This window comes from Bidens hawaiensis, unplaced genomic scaffold, assembly GCF_021521415.1.
Source record: "Bidens hawaiensis isolate Kalapana, Puna unplaced genomic scaffold, B.hawaiensis_p1.1 tig00005780_1, whole genome shotgun sequence".
In the NCBI taxonomy this organism is placed as follows: Eukaryota; Viridiplantae; Streptophyta; class Magnoliopsida; order Asterales; family Asteraceae; genus Bidens; species Bidens hawaiensis.
In genome coordinates, this window is record NW_027491379.1 from 100,651 (window position 1) to 125,137 (window position 24,487).

The 24,487-nt window shown below is 35.5% G+C and overlaps 1 protein-coding gene and 1 pseudogene across 1 annotated transcript; one reads left to right on the forward strand and one right to left on the reverse strand.

Annotated features, from left to right (window-relative positions):
* Positions 1–6,896: 6,896 nt before the first annotated feature.
* On the forward strand, positions 6,897–17,902 carry LOC143630659 (protein NUCLEAR FUSION DEFECTIVE 4-like; annotated as a pseudogene).
* A 390-nt stretch (positions 17,903–18,292) lies between these two features.
* Positions 18,293–22,939, reverse strand: LOC143630692 (uncharacterized). Its single transcript, XM_077099629.1, has 4 exons — positions 22,300–22,939; positions 21,581–21,795; positions 18,820–21,364; positions 18,293–18,739 (listed from the first exon to the last, which is right to left on the reverse strand). The coding sequence occupies exons 1-4, from the start codon at positions 22,937–22,939 to the stop codon at positions 18,411–18,413; spliced, it is 3,729 nt and encodes a 1,242-aa protein (XP_076955744.1). The 3' UTR covers positions 18,293–18,410.
* Between the last annotated feature and the right edge of the window lie 1,548 nt (positions 22,940–24,487).

Consider the following 24,487-nt stretch of genomic DNA (forward strand, 5'->3'; position numbering starts at 1 on the left):
AGAAACAGATTATTGTGTATCGTGATTATTCGGCTGCTAAACCAATAGAGATGATTGAAGCCGACACGGTAATATTTATGGATGGATCGGGGGGTGATTAGAATCATGGTGAACAAGGATGAGATAGAGGAGGGTGAGTTTGTCGACAGGTCTTTGACACGAGAGCAGATTTCCATACTGCTTGGGTTGAATGACGAACAGTTGACCGTGTTAGAAACAGAACCTGATGTCGAAGTGGTGAATGAGGAAGGTATTGAGGATGATCAGTTTAGTCAAATGAATACAGATTTTATTTACGAAGATAAGGATGTTGAGATGGAAGACGTCACTGCTGAGGAGTATCCTGACTTGTATCAACACACGAATGTTGATCAGGTATTTAATGAACAGATTTTTAAGCAGCTGAGGATGATTTGGAGAAGATGTCTAAGGGAAAGAAAGTTGTGGATACTCGTTTTGACTCAATTGTGAACCCAACTGATGCTGATATTGCTAAATGGTTCAGTCATAAAGCTGCGGGTAAGATTATCAAGGCGTATCAATTTGTTGATCAAGAACGGAAAGACACAACAGCTGCATGGGTCAAAGAGAATCAAACCTTCAAGACTGTACCCAAAGGTTCATGGTGACATCGTCTCATGGCTATACGATTCCGAGCTTAAGGTATGTATAGTTAAGTGGGATAAGGGAGTTCAGTACTACGAGAGGATGATGGATGTTCTTACACTACCGTGTTGGGATGTTCGTATCCTCGCGAGGCGTCCGTTTATCAATCGTGGTGGCATCCGGACGGCTGAGTGGTTTCATCAACACTTCCTGTTCGAAGTTAATCATGGTTCAAGTTCTTCAAGCCCCAGGTCCCGAGACGTAAACGCATTGATGAGATTGATCCAAAGACTGGGTGGAAGAAACTTGTGCTTAAGGTTAAACTGCCGAAGACGATGAAGAAAAGTGCCGGTGAAGACGATGCCCCAACAAATGCATCTCTCTTTCAACCGATGGTACTATGACAATCGTACGGGCGAGGACGTCATTGTTCTTGGTCGAGGACTGGAGACTGAACTGATTAAGATAATCGACCCGATGTGGTTGGTTAATTTATCTGAAACAGACAATGACGTGTTATACAGGAAGCAGATTTTGATTGAGCGCCGTAAAGATTACGACCTGGCTATGCAATTCCAACGCGTTGTGCGTGTCTGTCATGAAAATGGAATTCATAGTTGCAGAGACTGGCAGTCCAAGCACTTCAAGTAACTTAAAGACAAAGAGCTCAAGACGAAGGGGTGTCTGTTAGTGCACGGTTTTTTGCGTCTTGAGTCTTTGTAATTATCGTTAACGTTTTGTTTAATATTTAATGTAATAATTTGTTTAATTATTATCTAATTCGTTATGTATATAGTCTAGTTCGCTAGGGGATGTTAGCGAACTAAGACTTAACCTTATTCCCTCCTGTAACAAATCAGGGGTGTTTCGTCCTATTTAATGTTTGTAATGAAGTAGGTTCTCGTCCAAACCTGTCTTCTATTTATAGTGAACCTTGTTCACTCATAAGATAAGTTTTGAGAGAGTTAATTATCGAATTGCTGTCAAATCGTTCTCTCGATCTTCAACCTAATATTATACCAACTACTATAAACATATAGATTATATATATATATACACACACAGATATAACACTGAATCAAAGTTAATTATGAGCTAGATCTATTGATTAAGGTATTAATCGTATTAACACAGATCCGAGATCTGTTATAGTTATAGATTGATTCCCGAGTTCCAACAGCTTGCACCATCTACATCTTCCCAAACTCACTTGGGATATAGCCTGTAAGATAATTGTTTGAGAAATTTAGATATATCTACATATTTTTTATACTTGAAATCACTTGCCCTGATATTGATCCGCTGAAGAAATTGTGTGACAGATCTATCAAAATCAACTGGTTTAGTTTTGTCCCGATATCCCCAATTGACCCGTTAAACCTATTTCCACTGAGATCCAACTTAGATAGCATCTCGAGCTTTGAAACAGAATTCAAAACTGGACCCTCAAATTTATTGTTCATCATATAGAGATGAGTCAACTGTTTAAGCTCGTAGATTTCATCAGGGACCCGACCTTCTAGATTATTGTCACCGATTGATAGGCTTTGAAGTGAAGAAATTTTTAAGATTTCTGCAGGAATGGTGCCTGAAAATTGATTTTGGTGTAGATGTAACCGCATCAGACCCGTTAGGTTTCCAATTGAAGTCAGAATTGAACCATAAAGTTTGTTATAACTAATCCCAAGTTGTAGCAAAGAAGTGCAGTTACACAAGCTATCCGGAATGATTCCACTGATGGAATTGTTAACCAGGTTCAGTGTCTGGAGATTTTGGAGTTTACCCAGTTCGAATGGAACTGTCCCAGGGAGAGAGTTTTGCCTCAAGTTAAGGAATTGTAACCTAGACAAATTTCCAATCTCTTTAGGAATGATACCAGAAAGTTGGGTTTGGCTCAATTCAAGATATTGTAACTCTTTCAAATTTTCAATATAAGTTGGAATCGTGGCAGAGAGGGAATATTGCCTCAAACAAAGACATTGTAACATGGACAAATTCCAAATCTCTCTAGGAATGATACCAGAAAGTTGGTTTTGGCACAAATCAAGATATTGTAGCTCTTTCAAATTTCCCATGGAAGTTGGAATCGGGCCAGAGAGGGAATTTTGCCACAAGGAAAGATTTTGTAACCTGGACAAATTCCCAATCTCTCTAGGAATGATGCCAGAAAGTTGGTTTTCGATCAATCTAAGATATTGTAGCTCTTTCAAATTTCCAATGGAAGTTGGAATCGGGCCATGGAGGGAATTTTGCCACAAGTAAAGACATTGTAACCTGGACAAATTCCCAACCTCTCTAGGAATGATGCCAGAAAGTTGGTTTTGGCTCAATTCAAGATCTGTTAGCTCTTTCAAATTTCCCATGGAAGCTGGAATCGGGCCAGAGAGGGAATTTTGCCACAAGTAAAGAATTTGTAACCGGGACAAATTCCCAATCTCTCTAGGAATGATGCCAGAAAGTTGGTTTTGGCTCAATTCAAGATCTGTTAGCTTTTTCAAATTTCCCATGGAAGTTGGAATCGGGCCAGAGAGGGAATTTTGCCACAAGGAAAGATTTTGTAACCTGGACAAATTCCCAATCTCTCTAGGAATGATACCAGAAAGTTGGTTTTGGCTCAATCTAAGATATTGTAGCTCTTTCAAATTTCCAATGGAAGTTGGAATCGGGCCAGAGAGGGAATTTTGCCACAAGTAAAGATATTTTAACCTGGACAAATTCCCAATCTCTCTAGGAATGATGCCAGAAAGTTGGTTTTGGCTCAATTCAAGATATGTTAGCTGTTTCAAATTTCCAATGGAAGTTGGAATCGGGCCAGAGAGGGAATTTTGCCACAAGTAAAGATATTTTAACCTGGACAGATTCCCAATCTCTCTAGGAATGATGCCAGAAAGTTGGTTTTGGCTCAATTCAAGATCTGTTAGCTCTTTCAAATTTCCCATGGAAGCTGGAATCGGGCCAGAGAGGGAATTTTGCCACAAGTAAAGAATTTGTAACCGGGACAAATTTCCAATTTCTCTAGGAATGATGCCAGAAAGTTGGTTTTGGCTCAATTCAAGATCTGTTAGCTTTTTCAAATTTCCCATGGAAGTTGGAATCGGGCAGAGAGGGAATTTTGCCACAAGGAAAGATTTTGTAACCTGGACAAATTCCCAATCTCTCTAGGAATGATACCAGAAAGTTGGTTTTGGCTCAATCTAAGATATTGTAGCTCTTTCAAATTTCCAATGGAAGTTGGAATCGGGCCAGAGAGGGAATTTTGCCACAAGTAAAGATATTTTAACCTGGACAAATTCCCAATCTCTCTAGGAATGATGCCAGAAAGTTGGTTTTGGCTCAATTCAAGATATGTTAGCTGTTTCAAATTTCCAATGGAAGTTGGAATCGGGCCAGAGAGGGAATTTTGCCACAAGTAAAGATATTTTAACCTGGACAAATTCCCAATCTCTCTAGGAATGATGCCAGAAAGTTGGTTTTGGCTCAATTCAAGATATGTTAGCTGTTTCAAATTTCCAATGGAAGTTGGAATCGGGCCAGAGAGGGAATTTTGCCACAAGTAAAGATATTTTAACCTGGACAAATTCCCAATCTCTCTAGGAATGATGCTAGAAAGTTGGTTTTGGCTCAATTCAATATCTGTTACCTCTTTCAAATTTCCCATGGAAGCTGGAATCGGGCCAGAGAGGGAATTTTGCCACCAGTAAAGAATTTGTAACCGGGGCAAATTCCCAATCTCTCTAGGAATGATGCCAGAAAGTTGGTTTTGGCTCAATTCAAGATCTGTTAGCTTTTTCAAATTTCCCATGGAAGTTGGAATCGGGCTAGAGAGGGAATTTTGCCACAAGGAAAGATTTTGTAACCTGGACAAATTCCCAATCTCTCTAGGAATGATACCAGAAAGTTGGTTTTGGCTCAATCTAAGATATTGTAGCTCTTTCAAATTTCCAATGGAAGTTGGAATCGGGCCGGAATTTTGCCACAAGTAAAGATATTTTAACCTGGACAAATTCCCAATCTCTCTAGGAATGATGCCAGAAAGTTGGTTTTGGCTCAATTCAAGATATGTTAGCTGTTTCAAATTTCCAATGGAAGTTGGAATTGGGCCAGAGAGGGAATTTTGCCACAAGGAAATAATTTGTAACCTGGACAAATTCTCAATCTCTCTAGGAATGATACCAGAAGGTTTGTTTTGGCTCAATATAAGATTTGTTAGCTCTTTCAAATTTCCCATGGAAGTTGGAATCGGGCCAGAGAGGGAATTTTGCATCAAGTAAAGATCTTGTAACCGGACAAATTCCCAATCTCTCTAGGAATGATGCCAGAAAGTTGGTTTTGGTTCAATTCAAGATTTGTTAGCTCTTTCAAATTTCCAATGGAAGTTGGAATCTGGCCATAGAGAGAATTTTGCCACAAGGTAAGAATTTGTAACCTGAACAAATTCTCAATCTCTCTAGGAATGATACCAGAAACTTTGTTTTGGCTCAATATAAGATTTGTTAGCTCTTTCAAATTTCCCATGGAAGTTGGAATAGGGCCAGAGAGGGAATTTTGCCACAAGGAAAGAATTTGTAACCTAGACAAATTCCCAATCACTCTAGGAATGATACCAGAAAGTTGGTTTTGGCTAAATCTAAGATCTTGTAGCTCTTTCAAATTTCCAATGGAAGTTGGAATCGGGCCAAAGAGGAAATTTTGGCAACAAGTAAAGATCTTGTAACCTGGACAAATTCCCAATCTCTCTAGGAATGATGCCGGAAAGTTTGTTTTGGCTCAATATAAGATTTGTTAGCTCTTTCAAATTTCCCATGGAAGTTGGAATCAGGCCAGAGTGGGAATTTTTCCACAAGTAAAGAAAATGTAACCTGGACAAATTCCCAATCTCTCTAGGAATTATACCAGAAATTTGGTTTTGGCTCAAATCAAGACCTTGTAGCTCTTTCAGTTGACCAATGGAAGTCGGAATTGACCCTTCTATAAGGTTATTATTAGCCTGAAGTTTACGAAGATTGCGCAAATCACCAATTCTGTCTGGAATTGTACCATTGAGTTTGTTGGAATGAACACTGAGTTGTAGCAAAGAAGTGCAATTACACAAGCTATTTGGGATGATTCCAGTGATGGAATTGTTTCCCAAGGCTAGTGTTTGCAGATTCTTGAGTCTCCCCAATTCGGATGGAATCACGCTAGAGATGGAATTGCTGTGAAGATCAAGTGTGGCAAGCTGTGTGCAGTATCCCAACTGGAGTGGTATGTTGCCGGTGAACGAATTAAAAGATAAATTTAGAAGCTGAAGACAGGAAAGGTTACCAAGAAAGGGAGAGATTTGGCCTCTGAGGTGTGCTTGTGTAACTGAAATAGAAACGACACGTTTGGTGATATTATGGCATTGAATTCCAGTCCAGTTGCAGTGGTGGGTGGATTCAGCATTCCAGTTCAGGAGTGCACCAGTCGGGTCGTCTGAGATTGAATTCTTAAAATGTTTCAAAGCATTTGCTTCATCACCTTCCAAGGTTGATTGCACACCGACCACCAGGAGAGCTAAAAGGATAAAGATTTTGAATGCCATTGAAGTAATGATGGGCATACATCGAAGCTGGTTTTTTTATATTGTGGAATTTAGAGAAAAGATTTTTCTTCATGTGTCAAATCAAATGCTTATCAGTTATCATATGATATGTGGCTTTGTTTTAAGTATTTTGGAGGAAGAAGTCTCTTCCAGGTACATGGTGGTCATACTCTACTTCCCCCAAGCACACGGCTTCCCTAAGTTCTTTGACGTCCCTTTCATAATACAATAAGTTTTATATTTTACAGCTTAACAGCTTAGTTAGGTTATAAATAAAAAAATAAATAAACATTATACGCATACAAGTATGTGTTTTTTTTAGTATATATGCACAATCAATTTTTGTCTTATATTAGTGTACAAGTAAGAGTGTTGAACGTACGCGTTATATCAATATATTTTTCTTTGGATTTCCCTTTCAAGGATAGGATTACATAACAGTGATTTACTAATATTAATGCATAAAAAATATTATATTTAGTAGTTTAATATTATTTATTCTTTAACTGGGAGATGCTTTGAAAAAACAGACAAAACTGGCGAGACGGGTGGTGGCATGTTTTTTTTTTTTTTTTTTTTGGAACAACAGATGATGTTATGTAACGAGTACAGAGCTAGATGAGTTTGGGTTAAAACGAGAAGAATGTTGTGGTTCATACTCCAAACAAACCAATAAACATAAGTATCTAAGTTACTTTAAATTAACAAATTAAGAAGACTAGGAAACATGATGACACAGAAGCAGATTATGATTCTTGTGCATGGGAAACGCGGGCATGGGGACCAAAGAGAAGTCAATTTACATCGGGCCGAAACGGATATGAACCAAAAGAGCTCGCACTACAAGAACTTTCACTTATGGCGACACAAAGTCGTCGCTATGGTGCTAAAAGCCGCCGCTAAAAGTTTTAGCGTCGAAAGGTCGTCGCTAAAGGGTCGCCGCTAGTTCGCGCCGCTATTGACTGGCTGTTGCCGCTTCCAAAGTCGCCGCTGAAGGTCTACCGTCACTAATGCTCTATGTCGTCACTAATAAATCGCCATAAAAGGAGTCACCAAAATCCGGTTAGCCGGATTTGAGTTGCGGCAGACTTTTAGCGACGACTTGTTGTCACTAATGCATTTTTTATTTTTTAACTTATGTTTTTGCCATTTCCAGATTTTCACAGCCAAAAACAAACAAGCAGATTCTCCAAAATGCATATTGCAACCATTGGATATATATATATATATATATATATATATATATATATATATATATAAACATAATAAGTACATAAACGTCAACTAGTTCAAATATTTTGTTCATGTTATACATAAAATAAACAATTAAAACATTAATCTAGCCTGTCCATTTCATAACTCGCTCCCTTCATCCGTATCATCTTCATTGCCTTTATTTGATGCCTTTTTTGAATCCATAATTTGTGAATTGTGCCATAAATCTCGAGTCTGAAATAAACTATCAATTTCATACCAAGACACTCAAAGCAACAGTCTGCACACCTCCAGTCATCTCCATAATTACATGCTCCAAAATAGCATCATTAATTAGTCATTAATCACTGATCAAGCATTATATGTTATTACGTCGAATAAAGATTCAAGTTTGGTTAAGTTACCAGGCTCACAGTTTTGTCCTCACAGATACCAGGGTTCACAAAATTAGTATTTAAAGGCAAGTCATATGTATAGTAGTGATCTGTTTCTTGTAGTGTCACCGCTAAAGGATTTGCCGCTAAAAACAAATTTCTTGTAGTGTTGTGGTGGTTGAGGGGCTGCAGTGGGCGGTGGTGGTGTTCGAAACGGTGGAGGTAGCATGCGGTACTGTGGAGGTGGCAACATCGGTGGGGTGGCATCGACATTGGCAACATAACAGAGATTGCGGTGTCGACAACGATGAGCAGGTACAACATGTGCGTGTGATAACGTATTTAAAGGCAAGTCATCTGTATGGTAGTGATCCGTTTTTTAAGTTTAGATCCATTACATATTATGAGTTAATTTAAATGATTTTACTTTACTATTAAATTCTTAACTTCTTGAGGTGTTACTTTTGTTCATATCAATCCATAATAGAGTAACGATTGTCACTCACTGATATCACTGTAAAAGCTTTTTAATTATTAGGATAAACTGCGGTTTTCGTTACTGTGGTTTGTCCAACTTTATGGTTTAGTCCAATAGTTTTAAATTTACGATTTTCGTCCCTGTGGTTTCATTTTACTTACAATTAAACCCGAATTCACTAACCATGTTAAATTTGGTTGTTAAACCTATCAACGTGCCCCTCACGTGAGAGGCAATTTTGTCGTTTTTCTCCCCAAATACAACCCAACCCCCTCATGTGAGGGGGGCTTGCGAAATAGAATTGGGGTTTATTTTGGGAGGAAAAATACAAAACTACCCCTCACGTGAGGGGCACGCTGATGGGTTTAACGATCAAACTTAGCGGGGTTAGTGAATTCGAGTTTAATTGCAAGTAAATTGAAACCATATGGACGAAAATCATAAATTTAAAATTACTAGACTAAAACCGTATATTTGGACAACCACAAGAATGAAAAACGCAGTTTACTCTAATTATAATCTATAATAATATATCTATATTTTTTATAATTGAGTGAAGTTCTAGCTAGTTAGAACTAAAGTAATCGGATTCTTCAATCTTCATGTACAGATTGATTTTTATGAACCGGTTGGACCAAGTCCAAGCCCAGGCCCAAGCCCAAGTATACCTTCATCTAAAGCCTAGTTTAATAAGCTCGACCATTTAATTTAAATAGCCCAAGAAGTAACAAACCAATATAAGGCCTCGTTAAACACTTAACCCGAAAACACAAAATACTATTGAACTTAAACGAGCATGCACTCCCGCGTCTCCAAATAATTAAAAATATTTACTAGATCAAGTCTATTATATTATCGAATCGACATGTCTAATTGATTGAGATATATATATGTAATTAAGTTCATGAGAGAAATGAAATTAGTGCGAGAAATGCAAGAAATGAATATGAGCCACTAATTTTATTTTAGTTTTTAATATTTAAGAATAAATAAAAAAGATGTAAATGCAACAATAAATGCACTCTGTATCTTTAATTAATACAACTAATATAACCATAATAGATCTTTCTCTAATTAATATATCTAACTAATTTAACTATAATAATAAAAAAGATAAATCACTAATTTAGTATTATTTTTTGTTACACCATCTTCATTTTTTTCAACAAAAATATAATTTAATAATATAATACTATTTCTTTATATTAAAAAAATAATTTTTTTCCACTCAATTTATTAGCATATATCAACGTGTTTTTTTTATAAATATCAAAACATAATATATTTTTTTTTCAGTTGATATGTCTATAAAAATTATTGTCATAAATATTAATAAAAAAATATCATACAAATGTGTCTATTAGGTACTAATAATAAATATACAACCTACACAAAATTATATAACCTACACTTATTTTGAGTAACAAAAACGTACAACATATAAAAATCATACAACTTACATATGTAATTCGACATCAACAATTATATAAACTACATAAAGATACACATATCCTACACGTGCGTAGGTTATATGTTTTCGTATGTAGGTTATATGTTTTCTTGTAACAACTCGGGTTTTCGTATTTGAATTCGTATTCGTTTACCCGACTCGGGAATATATTTCGGATCTTTCAAATTATTAAAATCTTATATTTATTCGAATTTAAATTTGTTAGACTTATTTTATATTCATATAACTTTCAAACTCGTTAAACTATGCTTAAAAACCTTTAAATTGCTTAAAACGGCTAAAAATCGCATTTATAGAAGTACAGGGACTAGTTTTGCATATTTTAGACTAAATTAGCTGTAACATCCTAAAATTTATAATGTTAAATAAAGAAAGTTACGTTTAGTGATTTCGCGTTATTAATTAATTAATGTCGAGTAAAGAACGGATCATGGACTTAGATTAATTAAGATGGGTTAAATGAGAATGGGCCTTAGGTCCATGGGCTTTAAGGGATATAAATATCCCCTAAACCAACCTAAAACCCTAAACCTCATTTCATTTCCATCATAATCTCTACACACTCCAAACACACACACACACCATAAACGAGCAAGACCCGAGAGAGAGTAAACGTTAGTTGGTATTAGATCTTATTACACGAGATCTAGAGTGCATAAACAAGCTAATCAAGATCGAACGAGCGCTAAAGGTATGTTCTTGACCTTTAAAGTTTACGTAGTATTGAACGTTTTTACTTAAAGGTCCAAGCTTTATAGTATATACGGGATACATATACGACCGAAAACGGTTAGGGAACGTAGTGGGTGATGTCGAACCATAACAAGGGTATTAAAATCGCCAAAATGCTTGATAAAAAAACTAAACCCGTAGCTGAACTGGGTAACTTCGCCTGCAAAACCATAACTTCGCCTGCAAAAGCTTAACTTTGCCTTCAAAGCATAACTTCGCCTTCAAGGCTTAACTTCGCCTACGGCCAAGTTCGCCTAACTGGTAACTTCGCCTACGGCCAAGTTCGCCTAACTGGTAACTTCGCCTAAGGCCAAGTTCGCCTAACTGATAACTTCGCCTAAGGCCAAGTTCGCCTAACTGATAACTTCGCCTAAAGTTAAGTTCGCTTAGAAAATAAATTAAAAACCTAATGGAAAATGTGTTAAGACAGTAAATGTAAATAAAACCCTGCAGCTCGACCCCAGCCAGGGGCTCTGCCCCTTGGACCCTGCTAGGGGCTGCCGCCCCTAGACCCCGCTGCGAGGGGCGCTGCCCCCGGACCCCTGTTCGTTGTGGGCACTAGTTAAGGCTAGAAAGATGATATGAGTAGTGATAATTAATTGATACGTATACTTGTTATACAGTCAGCCGTGCACAACTGAAGAAAGGGATTACGATTAACGGTGAACGTAACCGTGTTCAAGTGAGTTTCTAGCCCAATTATGTGTTATGTTTTCGGGGCTGTGTGCATACTCAATATGTTTGTTAATACGCTTATCCTAAGAGATAAGTGTATGCCTTATGTGGATAATGTGAAATGTACGAATGATTGCTTGATGGTACGTGAACGATCTTCGGATATTGCACGTACTGTCAGGTTATAACGCTATGTATAAGGTAAGTATGATATGTATGCTTATGTGTATGAACGTGATAAAGTTAATAAAAGAAGGAAATGATGGTTGTATGGTTGTATGGTTACGAAAAGGGTACCGAGCCCTAATAATACTCGAGGTATGATGTATGGTTGTATGGTAACGAAGAGGGAATTGAACCCTACTAATATTCGAGAACTAGGGAACCGAACCCTACTAATATTCGAGGAAAGAGGGTACCGAGCCATAATAATACTCGAGGAAGGAGGGTACCGAGCCCTAATAATACTCGAGGAAGGAGGGTACCGAGCCCAAATAATACTCGAGGAAGGAGGGTACCGAGCCCTAATAATACTCGAGGAATGTAGGGCGTAATGCTCTTTATAACGTAAGATATGAAAGCAAGTTAATACAAAAAAAGGAAAGTAAGAAAGTATGAAATTATGAATGAAAGAATATAAGTTTATGTGTATTGTATAATGTATGATTTACTAGAACTCACTCAGCGTAGCTGACTTTTAGTATGCACGCAGGTGAGTAGGATGAGTCAGCTCGCTTGAGGAGACACGTGGCACTAAATAAGAGGCTGGCATCGGAAGACTCAAGACGTTTAAGTTTAATGTTTCGTTTATTTTGAAAAACAAAATGATGTTTTAAGACAAGACGTGTTTTGTTATGAAATGTTTTATGAAAGCTTTTATATTCCGCGAATGTTTTAATTAACTCTGATATTTAGAACTGCGTTTATGAGTAAATCCAACACGAAAGTAGGGCTACCGGTAACGGGGCCTTACATTAGCGAAACGTAAACTCCAAGATATCTAAATTAATGTTTCAAATCAGGCCAATCCATTTTCTTGTTGTCCAAGCCAAATTTTATTAGTTATTATACCCAATCTTCTCATTAATAGCTTATTTTGTTTCCTAATCGAGTGGATTCCTTCAAAAATGCATTATAATACTCAATATTAAATTAAAACACACCTATAAACCCTAAAAACTACTGAAGTCCAGCCATCCTCTCCATATCCCACGGAGGTTCCCTTCTCCTTTGTCGGTTTCTTCAAGATTAATCAAGTTCTTTAAGCTGTTGTTGACTTTCAAGCTTCAAGACCTCGTAGACCACAATTTCTCCTAGTTCCAATCCTCGTTTGGGTAAGTTTTCTTCTTCACTATTGTAGGTTTTTATCTCCTTTACAAAATACCTTAATCAATTTATGAGATTGAGGGGATTTACCGTGTCAATTGGACTCCGACCCGTTTAAGGGCAAAATAGTCAACAAGATTGACTATTTGATTTCTCTATCTTCTGGTCAAAATTAGCTTTCAGGCCAGAAGACTTTTTTATTTGTTTTAAAATTTTGAGTGTACTAACAAAAATCTGACTCCCAACTAGCTGTTCTGATTCTGGTAAGTACCAGCTCGCTTATTTGCTGAAAATCTCATAACCGGAGTTCCATACATCCGTTTGGATTGATTCCAACCGCTATGTACTCGGTTTTTACTCTATTTTCTTATGTATAAATCTCAGGTCTGTTTGGTTCATATCACTCATTGCGTGAACTTTACTCGTTTAATCATTCTACTCGCTTAATCATCGAGGTGAGTAATCACTCTCATTTTTACTTATTTTAAAACCTTTTAGGGACATATGCGTATTTAAATTATTTGTATAATATCTAGTATTCAAAATCGCAACTATTTAATCTTTGTGTGTATATCAGTTTATGCCTAACTTGTTATTTGCTTACTTGCTTTATTTGAACGCATTTTGCTGAAGTTCCTCATTTGAGTACGATCATACGAATATTTAGGCAACCGATGTCCATTTTATGGCAACGGTTTAATCCTTCCTTGGTAACCAATGTCCATTTATATGGAATTGGTTGAGCTCTTTCTTTATGGTTGATTGTTTGTTTATGTGTTATGGTTAAACTGTTTATTCTTACATGAACAGTTTGCATCTTTATTTATTTATTATATATTATTTTTGTGTATTAAACTGGTGTTTTACTCACTCAACATGTGTTGTTGACAAACCATTCTATTTTATACGCATATGCAGGTTATTGTTTGAACTAGTTGCAAAGATTTGGTGAAGAATTTAAGTTATAAAACTTTTAATCAAGATAATTTGTGATATAAATTGTATTGTTGTATGATTATGGATTTTGTACTTTGTACTTGAATTATTTGAATCATTTAATCGAATTAAATAGTTTTTGTCACTTTTAAATATTGCATAATAGTACCTTGAGAGCTGTGAGCAATTGGCTCACGCCCCGACATTTCCGCCTTAGGTTGTGGTGTGACATTTCTTATTGTTAGAACAGGTGTAGGTTATATGTTTTTGTATAGGTTGTATATTTTTATTGACATTTAATTCAAACGTGTGTAATATAGTTTTTTGTATTATTCACCACAATGTAACTATGTGTTGATGGATATTGATATGTTGAGTGGGAAGAAATTGGTTTTGAATAAAAAGAAATTTTAATGTATGGATAAATTGTATTCGTGTAAGATAAAATTTCCGTGTGTAGGTTATATGTTTTTCATGTGTAGGTTATATGTTTTCGTGTGCATGTGTATTTTATTGATGATGAATTTTGGGTGTAGGTTATATGTTTTTCGTGTGTAGGTTATATGCTTTCTTATTCTTAGAACAAGTGTAGTTTATATGTTTTTGTGTATGTTGCATGTTTTTTTGTTGATATTTAATGCAAACACGTGTAAAATAGTTTTTGTATTATTCATCACAATGTAAGTACGTGTTGATGGATATTAATATATTGAGTTGGAAGAAATTTGATTTTAGTAGAAAGAAATTATAATGTATGAATAAGTTGTATTTGTGTAGAATAAAAATTCAAGAGACAAAAAATAAGTTATAAAATAAATGAGTTCTTATTATTTTTCAATTATAATAATTTGATTAGTTTTATTAATTAAATATATAACTATTATGGTTTATTAGTTATATTAATCGAAGAAAGAGAATACGTTTATACTTTCTTTATTTAAGCATTTAAAACCTAAAACTAAACTAGCGACTCACATTCATTTCTCGCAGTAATTTCATAATTCTCCTTAACCACCCCCTATATATATATATATATATATATATATATATATATATATATAGGGAGAGGATCATGAGAGAACTCTATAATATGGAGAGAACTAGAGAACTAATAATGAAGTATTTTTAATTTAATTAAAAAAATATTTTTTAATTTTTTTTCCTTTCATCTTTCTTATATGTTGTTATTCTTCACCACAAAAAAAATAAAACTAAAAAAAAATTAAAAAAAAAATAAAAAAATTAACGAGTAATGCATATATGCAATACACCGACTTTTTTTATAATGCATATGTGCAATAGTGTGCATTTTGATATTTGAAATAGTGTTGAATAGCATATAAATAGTTGTTTGTATTGTTTATTTGCAATAGTGTTATATTATATACAAAAATTAAAAAATCGATATAGTGCATATGTGCATTAGTGTTGTATTACATATATGCGATAATGTGTTTTGCATACAATTATTAGTGTCGTATTTGCATATATTCAATAGTGTGTATTGGATAATGCAATTGTGTTGTATTATATGCAATAAAACACTATTGTATATATTCAATAGGCATTAGTGCATATATGCACTACAGTACTACACCGACAAGTTTTTTTTTTAGGGTCAATTTCATCTTAGTATAATGAGGAAGGAAAAAAAATCACAAAATAATTTTTTTTAAAATAATTAAAAATAATTCTTTACTTCTCTAGTTATCTGTTTAAAAGGAGTTCTCTCTCGATCTCACCCCTGTATATATATATATATATATATATATATATATATATATATATATATATATATATATATATATATTAAAATTTATTATTGATTGATTCCATTAGCACTCTAGCTGTTTGATGAATGTCCGAATGAAATTATTGCGGTAATCATATGCTAACAAATATAAAAAACAAACTGGAAATAAAACACAAAGGAATATAATATAAAGGCCCGAATCATTCATCTATCTGCAAGTGAAAGAACTCAAGTCCCTCGTAACTGCGATACGATTTTAAATTTACTATTTATTTGGTTTTCAAGGTACAATGACTCCATGCACCGGTCATTTTATGCAAACTATGGTGACCCATAAGCTAACAAAAGTCTAACATTTGATTTCAATCTCTAAAAGCAATTCAACAAAATAAAACTTTTGAAAAATACAACATTTAGTCTATTTATTATTACTGTAATTTTTACTTTTAAATTTAATGTATTTTTTTTATCTTACTGTAGTTTTTTTAATTTAATATTTAATTATTTAATGCACAAAAGTGGGCATTTTGACTACCCCTCTTTTCCCAAAAAACTAATATTCTGACTGAGCGTCACATAACACAAAATATCCATGGGTAAAGCATATTGATTACACATGATCTTAGTGACATATCATTCGTCAAACTAATATTGGTTTCATTGAAATAAACAAAATAAAAAAGAAAATAAAAGTAACGAATCGGTTGTTTGAATGACCGGACCTAGTCACCTAGGTCATGAGCCAAATATATAGTTTTAAGTAAAACAAAAACTGACATTTGTTTTATATTTAAAATAATGAACTTTTTATTTTTTTTAAATAAAATAATAATATATTAAATTTTATTATTTTATAAAGATAATAACACACCCTACATTTTTTAGAAAAGCCATAAAATTACCGAAACTAGAAAACCCAAGTAAGTTCGTAGGACCCAAAGTACAAAACAAAGAAAATGGAATTAACATGTAGATATTAAAAGCAAGGTTGCAAAAGTTGCTAGGCGGACCCTAGGCGGCCAACTGGGGAGTTGGGTGTACTCGGAGTACTCGGATAATACTCGAACATGATAAATATCATAAATTTACTAATATTTATAACAAAATAGGTAATGCTCAATATAAATAAGAGAAATACATTTTTAAATAATAAATTATTTTAAAAATGGTTAGTTATTAAGTAAAAAAAATGATATTTATTCTTTTATATTAAAGAAATCCGAGTTATGTTTTATTTTTTTAAGCCAAAATCGGCCCAAGTTAACCGACTAGATGCGATTCTGACTGAAATTTGCCACTTTTAATCAATTTTTAGTAATTAGGCGGAATTAAATAAACTTGTCTCGGAGACATACCTTGTAGCGAGTATTCGGAGAGTACTCGGCCTTGGAAACCTACTTTTACAACATTGATTAAAAGACAACTGTCTAAAGGCTAAAAATATATATTTTGACTTTTAAGGATTAAATTTTAAATTGTGCTTCAGTCTTCATACTTTGGGTATACTCATTTTGTTGGGTTCCAATGGTGATCAGTCAACAGTTTAACGATTAAACCCGGTTTTAATAAAAGTTTCATAATTATTAATCTGATTAAAATTATTATGAATGCAGCAGAATAAATAAACGAGTAATCATCACTTTATGGAATCATATAGGATCCGGTTACAAACAATACGAGTAAAAAACAAATCAACCAAATTAAATACCGACAATATTTAATTTTAACTCGGTTAATGAATAACCGGTTGAGACACCACATAACAAACTTCGCTAGGTGACAACACAAACGACACCCGGTGGTGGCGGCGCACGGATATTCTTGTTGATAATCCTTCCATTCATCTCCCCAAGCATCATTTATCTTGTATATAAAGAAAGTGCAGCGGGCTCACTATTTTAAACAACAGCCCGCTAAAGGCCCGGGTTACAATTTGGTTGAATTTGAACATCATGAAGAATTCCATGAAGAATGTATTACTCCTGTGGTTGACACAAGTTCACGTGGTGGTTGCGGTTTTAATGAAATAATCGAACAGGATCAGTTAACGGTGCTTGGTGAGGCGCATATGCTACAAATCTCGGTGTGATTTTTGGCTTTATTATATCGCGTATTTTTGTGGGGGTACTATCGGGCTCGTTTACAGTAACAATTTAGGGCAGGTTGTGCAGTCGCTTGGATACATTTCCATGACCAAACCACTTGTTCCGACTTATTCTACATGCTCGTTTTTTGGGCGTCTTCTTACGGGTGCTGCAGATTTGGTTGCCTGCTTTTACCACCAGCCTTATACAGGAATGTATAGAACTCGGGCCGGGAGGCTATCACTTGCCCTCGTGCCGATGCCTTTTTCTTTTGTCCTGCTAATATTATCTGACAGGTTGACTGTTTTACGTGTGGCTACCGGTTTGATAGGAGTCTGCTCCGGGTTCTTAGTGTCGACAGCTGTTATGATCACTTCCGAGCTTTTTGGCTCAGAGAGCTCGAGGATTAATCATAATATTCTTATAACCAACATCCCGTTGGGATCACTGATATATGGTGTTACTGCATCTTTGGTTTATGATGACCACATCAGGAGCTCAGAAGATGAAGGATCAACGGTGTGTATCGGTCGAAAATGTTATTACCAGACGTTTATATTGTGGGGATGCGTTTCTTTGTTGGGTTTGGTTTCAAGTTTTCTGCTTTCTTTAAGAACGGAACCAGCTTATGAAAGATATTATAAGGAGAGAAGAAGTAAAGAGACTTTAATCAGTGACGAGTTCTAGAGTTTTGATAAATAAGTTGGATACTTACCATGAAATGCGAAGAACAAGATAGACATAGAGATTAGTGATCTTTGAATGATGCAGTTCAGGAGAGCAGAAGTGTATGAATTCATAGGTTTTGAGTTATAAATTTGTAACATATTTGTAGTGTTGGTTAATGTATGCATCTTCTGGTCATTTTGACTAAAGAAAGTCAAACTGTGAATTTACTAATGAGTAATGACTAAGGTAGCCTTATGAGGAACCGGTGTGTGAAAACAAGAGTTTTATATATTGTCTGATGAAATGAAACAAATAATTTTAACGAATGCGAATGCGATTCATAGAATAGACTTGGGTTGAAATGATTTTTTTAGAATCAAAGTATTAAAATGGTTTAAGGGCAAAATGGTCAAAGTAAGTACTCCCTATGATATTTTGCTTAAATAGAAGTAATGCTCACGGACAAATATGAAACTGCTACAATCTTGAAGTGAAACTTGTTATTAATCACTCAAATACGAGTTATAACTACACTTTCTTGCTGATCTTTGTGAGCGAAGATAAGACTTCGTTCATGTCTGGTCGATCATCTGGATCCGCTTGAGTGCAAGATAATGCCAACTGAAGAATCTGTTCTATAACACCGTGTTTTGTGGGGAAATCGGAAGCCAGTACAGGATCGACAATTTCAATCAGCTCACTGGTTTCATTTGAAAGTGCTTGTTCTATCAACTGTGGCAAAGTTCCCTCGTCTTCGGTGAGTCCTGTTGGTCTTCTTCCGGTCATAAACTCCAAAATTATCACTCCAAAGCTAAATACATCCACTTTTGTTGTCACTTTTCGCATATATGCAAACTCTGGTGGAGAAAAAAATGAATTAGTGTGACTTTTTAGGTCAAATGCTATCTAAAAAGAGAGTTGGGGATGCATATATTACCTGGCGCCAAGTAACCAATGGTCCCTTGAAATGCGGATGTAGAAGAAACACTCCTTCCATCCGGCTGAATCACTCCTAGAATCCGAGCGGTCCCAAAATCGCTAACATGAGCATCCCAATTTTCATCGAGAAGAATGTTAGAAGGCTTTAAATCACAATGAACTATGGGGAAATCATATCCTGAATGTAAATAAACGAGTCCTCTAGAAACTGAAACCAAAAGACCAACTCTCTCAGAAAGATTCCATCTTGATCGATCAATCCCAGAATCATGTATAACCTTATCCAGATTACCATTTTCCATGTATTCAAGAACCACAGCCTTTAACTTTCTACTCTCCCATGCATAACCAACCACTTTCACTAGATTTCTATGCCTCAATTTTGCTAACGTGCTCATTTCTTTGTAGAAGCTCTTATCGGATTCTGTTGAAAAGTCTCTGAAATTCAGATTTTTTACCGCTATCATCCTTCCATCTGTTAGTCTACCCTTGTACACTGTGCTTAAACTGCTTTTACCAAGAATGTTACTTTCAATGAATCCGTTGGTAGCATCTTCAAGTTCTTGTCTATCGAATCTTTTTAAGGTGAACCCTTGGGTGAATTCTGGCTCTGGATCTTTAGATTTTTTAACACGTCGATAACATACAACCCCCAAAATTAGTACAAGAAGCAAAGCTAGACATCCGAATATTGAAAGAATAATGACTTTTCTGGATATATGATGTGAATGATTTGTTTGGGATGAGAAAACACATGAGTTGGTGTCATTGGTAAAACATAGAGATGGATTTCCAAGTAATCCAACGGCGCTAGAGTTTTTGAAAAGTTCAGTATCAGGAACACGCCCCTTGAGGTGATTAAACGAGAGATTAAGGTGTTTTAATGCCAAATTATATCCAAAATTTTTAGGAATCGTGCCATTGAATTTGTTTTGGGAAAGATCAACTGAAGTAAGAAGTGTCAGATTTGACATGCTTTCTGGAATCTCTCCTTCCAACTGATTTCTTGATAAATTTATGAAGGAAAGAACCTTAAGAGTAGGGAAAATTTCATCAGAGACGGTACCGGAAAGCTGGTTTCCTGACAAATCAAGACTTTGCAAGTTTCTGCAGTTCTGAATTGCTACAGGAATACCTCCTGATAGATTATTGTTTGAGATATCAACGGCTTGCACCATCTCCATCATTCCAAATTCACTTGGGATGTTTCCTGTAAGGAAATTGTTTGAGAAATTTAGATATATCTGCGTATTCTTCATGCTTGCAATCACCGGCCCAGGAATTGATCCAGTGAGAAAGTTGTGTGAGAGGTCTATCCAAATCAGTCGGTTCAATTTTGTCATACTGTCCCCAATTGACCCATTAAACAAGTTTCCACTGAGATCCAGCTTAGAGAGCATCTCAAGCTTTGAAATTGAATTCAAAACTGGACCTTCAAACTTATTGTTCATCAGAGAGAGTTGAGTCAACTGTTTAAGCTCGAAGATTTGATCAGGAACCCGGCCTTCTAAATTTGTATAAGCAATATACAGGCTTTGAAGAGAGGAAATTTTTGAGATTTCTACAGGAATGGAGCTTGAAAATTGGTTTTGTCCAAGATATAACGTTATCAAATTAGTCAAGTTTCCAATTTCTCGTGGGATTGGCCCGAAAAAGGAATTATCATTAATTTGCAGCATTTTGAGATTATAAAGTCTTCCAATTCCTGGTTTCAACACCCCAGTAAGATTGTTTAGATATATATACAATTGCTCAAGACTTGAACAATTGAAGAGATCATCAGGGATCTTTCCAGACAATTTGTTGCGGCCAATATTAAGAATTAAAAGATTTGGCAACTTTCCTAAAACATGAGGAATTTCTCCCACAATCCTATTTTTAGCCAACTCTAACATACGGATCTTTGTACAATTTGTGATGCTAATTGGAATAGGCCCCTCGAGAAGATTACCAGAAAGTAACAAATACATTAATTTGTAAAGAGACCCAATGCTTGAAGGAATTGATCCCGTGAGAAAGTTGAAGCTAATTTTCAATCTATTTAAATCGACTAACCTGGTTATTGATAGAGGGATTTCACCGGAGAGTGAATTTTTCAACAAATAAAGAACTTGTAAACTGGACAAATTCCCAATCTCTCTTGGAATCATACCAGAAATTTGGTTTTGACTCAAGTCAAGATCTTGTAGCTCTTTCAATTGACCAATCGAAGTTGGAATTGAACCGTTAATTTTGTTGGAGTTGAGTCTAAGCTGATGCAAAGAAGTGCAGTTGCATAAGCTATCCGGAATGATTCCAGTAATGAAATTGATTCCCAGGTCTAGTGTCTGCAAATTCTGGAGTTTACCCAATTCAGATGGAATCGGGCCAGAGAGTGTGTTTTGCCACAAGTAAAGAGCTTCTAACCTGAACAAATTTCCAATCTCTCTAGGAATGATACCTATAAGTTGGTTTTGGCTGAAGTCAAGATTTTGTAGCTCTTTCAAATGGCCAATCGTAGTTGGAATTGAACCCTCTAAAAGGTTATTAAAAGACCAAAGTACCTTAAGATTGACCAAGTCACCGATTCTGTCTGGAATGGTACCGCTAAGGTTATTGGAAAAAAGTCTAAGTTGCAGTAAAGAAGTGCAGCTGCCTAAGCTATCCGGCATGATTCCAGTAATGAAATTTATTGCCAGGTCTAGTTTCTGCAGATTGTGGAGTTTTCCCAGTTCAGATGGTATCGGGCCAGAGAGTGTGTTTTTCCACATGTGAAGAACTTGTAGCCTGGACAAATTTCCAATCTCCCTAGGAATGATTCCCGAAAGTTGGTTTTGGCTCAAGTCAATATTTTGTACTTCTTTCAAATGACCAATCGAAGTCGGAATTGAACCTTCTAAAAGGTTATTAAAAACCCAGAGAACCTGAAGATTTGCTAAGTCACCAATTCTGTTTGGAACTATACCGTTGAGTTTGTTAGAATTAAGTTTAAGTTGTTTCAAAGAAGTGCAGTTGCACAAGCTATCCGGAATAGTTCCCGTGATGGAGTTTTGCCACAAGTACAAAATTTGCAAACTGGACAAGTTTCCAATCTCTCTTGGAATGATACCAATAAGTTGGTTCTCGCTAAAGTCAAGATTTTGTAGCTCTTTAAAACGGCCAATCGTAGTTGGAATTGAACCCTCTAAAAGGTTATTAAAAGCCCAAAGTACCTGAATATTAACCAAGTCACCGATTTTGTCTGGAATGGTATCGTTAATTAAGTTGGAATTAAGTCTGAGTTGCTGCAAAGAAGTGCAGTTACATAACCCCTCCGGAATGATTCCAGTAATGAAATTGATTCCCAGGTCTAGTTTCTGCAGATTGTGGAGTTTTCCCAGTTCCGATGGAATCGGGCCAGAGAACCTGTTTTGCCACAAGTGAAGGACTTGTAACCTTGACAAATTTCCAATCTCCCTAGGAATGATTCCCGAAAGTTGGTTTTGGCTCAAGCCAATATTTTGTACCTCTTTCAAATGACCAATCGAAGTTGGAATTGAACCTTCTAAAAGGTTATCAAAAGCCCAGAGTACTTGAAGATTTGCCAAGTCACCAATTCTGTCTGGAACGATACCATTGAGATTGTTGGAATCAAGTTTAAGTTGTTGCAAAGAAGTGCAGTTGCACAAGCTATCCGGAATGATTCCAGTGATGGAGGTGTTTCCCACGTCTAGCATCTGCAGCATCCGAAGTCTCCCAAGTTCGGATGGTATCGGGCCAGAGAGGGAATTGGCGTACAGAGCAAGTGAGGTAAGCTGTGTGCAGTATCCCAACTGGAATGGAATGTTGCCAGTGAATGAATTATAAGATAAATCAAGAACACGGAGGCTGGAAAGGTTTCCAAGGAAGGGAGAGATTTGGCCTTTAAGCCGTGCTTGTTGAACGGAAATAGAAACAACACGTTTGGTGATATTATGGCATCGGATTCCCGTCCAGTTGCAATGGTGGGTGAAATCGACATTCCAACTGAGAAGTGCACTTGTCGGGTCGGCCGTGATTGAATTTCTAAATTGTTTCAAAGCATTTGCTTCATCATCTTCCCAGATGGAATGAGCACCAAGCACCAGGAAAGGTAAAAGCATAAAACTTTTGAACGCCATTGACTGATTGAAGTGGTGACCAGCATATATCGAAGCTGGTTTTTTATATTGCAGAATTCAGAAGATAAGATTTTTTTTTCGTTTTATTATGTATTATATGTGTCAAAAATTCAAATCAAAGACTTATCATATCATATTATATACGTAAAAAGTACATATCAAAGACTTAACATATCATATAATATGTGTCAAAAATTCAAATCAAAGACTCATCATCTCATACGTGGCTTATTTCATGGGGTGAAACAAGTCTTCTTCCAAGTAAATGGCGGTCGTACTCCAACACCCCAATCCTATTCAAAATACAGTAATTAAATTCTATGTTTTACAACTTAATTACATTATATTTAAAAAAAAACACATTCTATGATTTTTGCATACAAGCATGTGTGTGTTTTCAGTATATATATATATATTAGCTACAATTATAGCACATTTTAGTTTTTACAAGAAATATTTTTTACCATAATTTATAAATAACGGTGAACACATGCACATAAGTATATAAATTCACGTACACATGCACAATCACACTTTTTCTCTCATATAAGAGCATTCTCAACCTATTCCTTAAATTTATATGAGGAGAGGTTATATGTAAATTATAGGGTGGGGGTTTTTAGTGGTTGTGAGTGTAAACTATAGGGCGGAGAGAAATTGTAGTACTTTTTCAGTCCCTATTTAATTTATAATATTTGTTGAATTGGTTGTGAGTAGTAGAGAGAGAAAAATTTAATGATAAACATATATAAAATATTATTTAATTGAACATAAAAGAGAAATACGGTGTTTTATAGTGTAATTATAAAGATGAGGATTGAGGACGAGCGGGGAATGCTAAACAAATAGACACATCGTGCGTATGAATATGAATATATATATTTTTTGAATTTTCCTTCCAAGAAATTACAGTAATTTAGTAATAATGCGCATAATTAAATATTATATTTGATCGTCTATTATTAATAATTTATTATCTACTATCTATCTATCTACTTACCTACCTATCATAACATATTAGAGCATTCTCGTCCCATCCCCCATAATTATGTGAGGGGAATTAGTAAATTATAGGATGGAGTTTTGAATGATTGTGAGTGTAAATTATAGAGTGGAGAAAGAAATGTAGTGATTTTTTGTAAATTTGAGGAAACAAAGTTTGTCCCTATTTATTTTTTAATATTTATTGAATTGGTTGTGAGTAGAGGAGAGAGAAAACTGTAATGATAAAAGTATAAAAAATATTATTTAATTAAACAGGAAAGTGAAATATAGTGTTTTATAGTGTAATTATAGAGATGGGGGTGGGGGATGGGATGTGAATGCTCTTATATAGTAGAAACTCCCAAAATAACCCAAAAGAAGAGAGAGAAAAAAAATAAAGATCCTAAATTTGTTCACATTCCCAAACTAACCAATTAAATATGTACTGAGCCGACGCTTTGGGAAAATAAACGACGAGATTTTTCAACCAATGAAAAGCTGACATGTGGAAAGCATTTGACACACCAGACGAGATTTTTAAACTTCTCGTGGCTTCCGACCTTA

Bases quoted from the DNA above. Each gene is read 5' to 3' on its own strand.
- LOC143630692 (XM_077099629.1), bottom strand. From the start codon at position 22,939: ATGGCGTTCAAAAGTTTTATGCTTTTACCTTTCCTGGTGCTTGGTGCT. The intron at 21,796-22,299 runs ATATTGGCTTGA...CTTCTTTGAAAC, and splicing joins TCATTTGAAAGAGGTACAAA to AACTTAAACTTAATTCTAAC. The intron at 21,365-21,580 runs GTTCTTCACATG...GTCAATCTTAAG, and splicing joins GAAATTTGTCCAGGCTACAA to GTACTTTGGTCTTTTAATAA.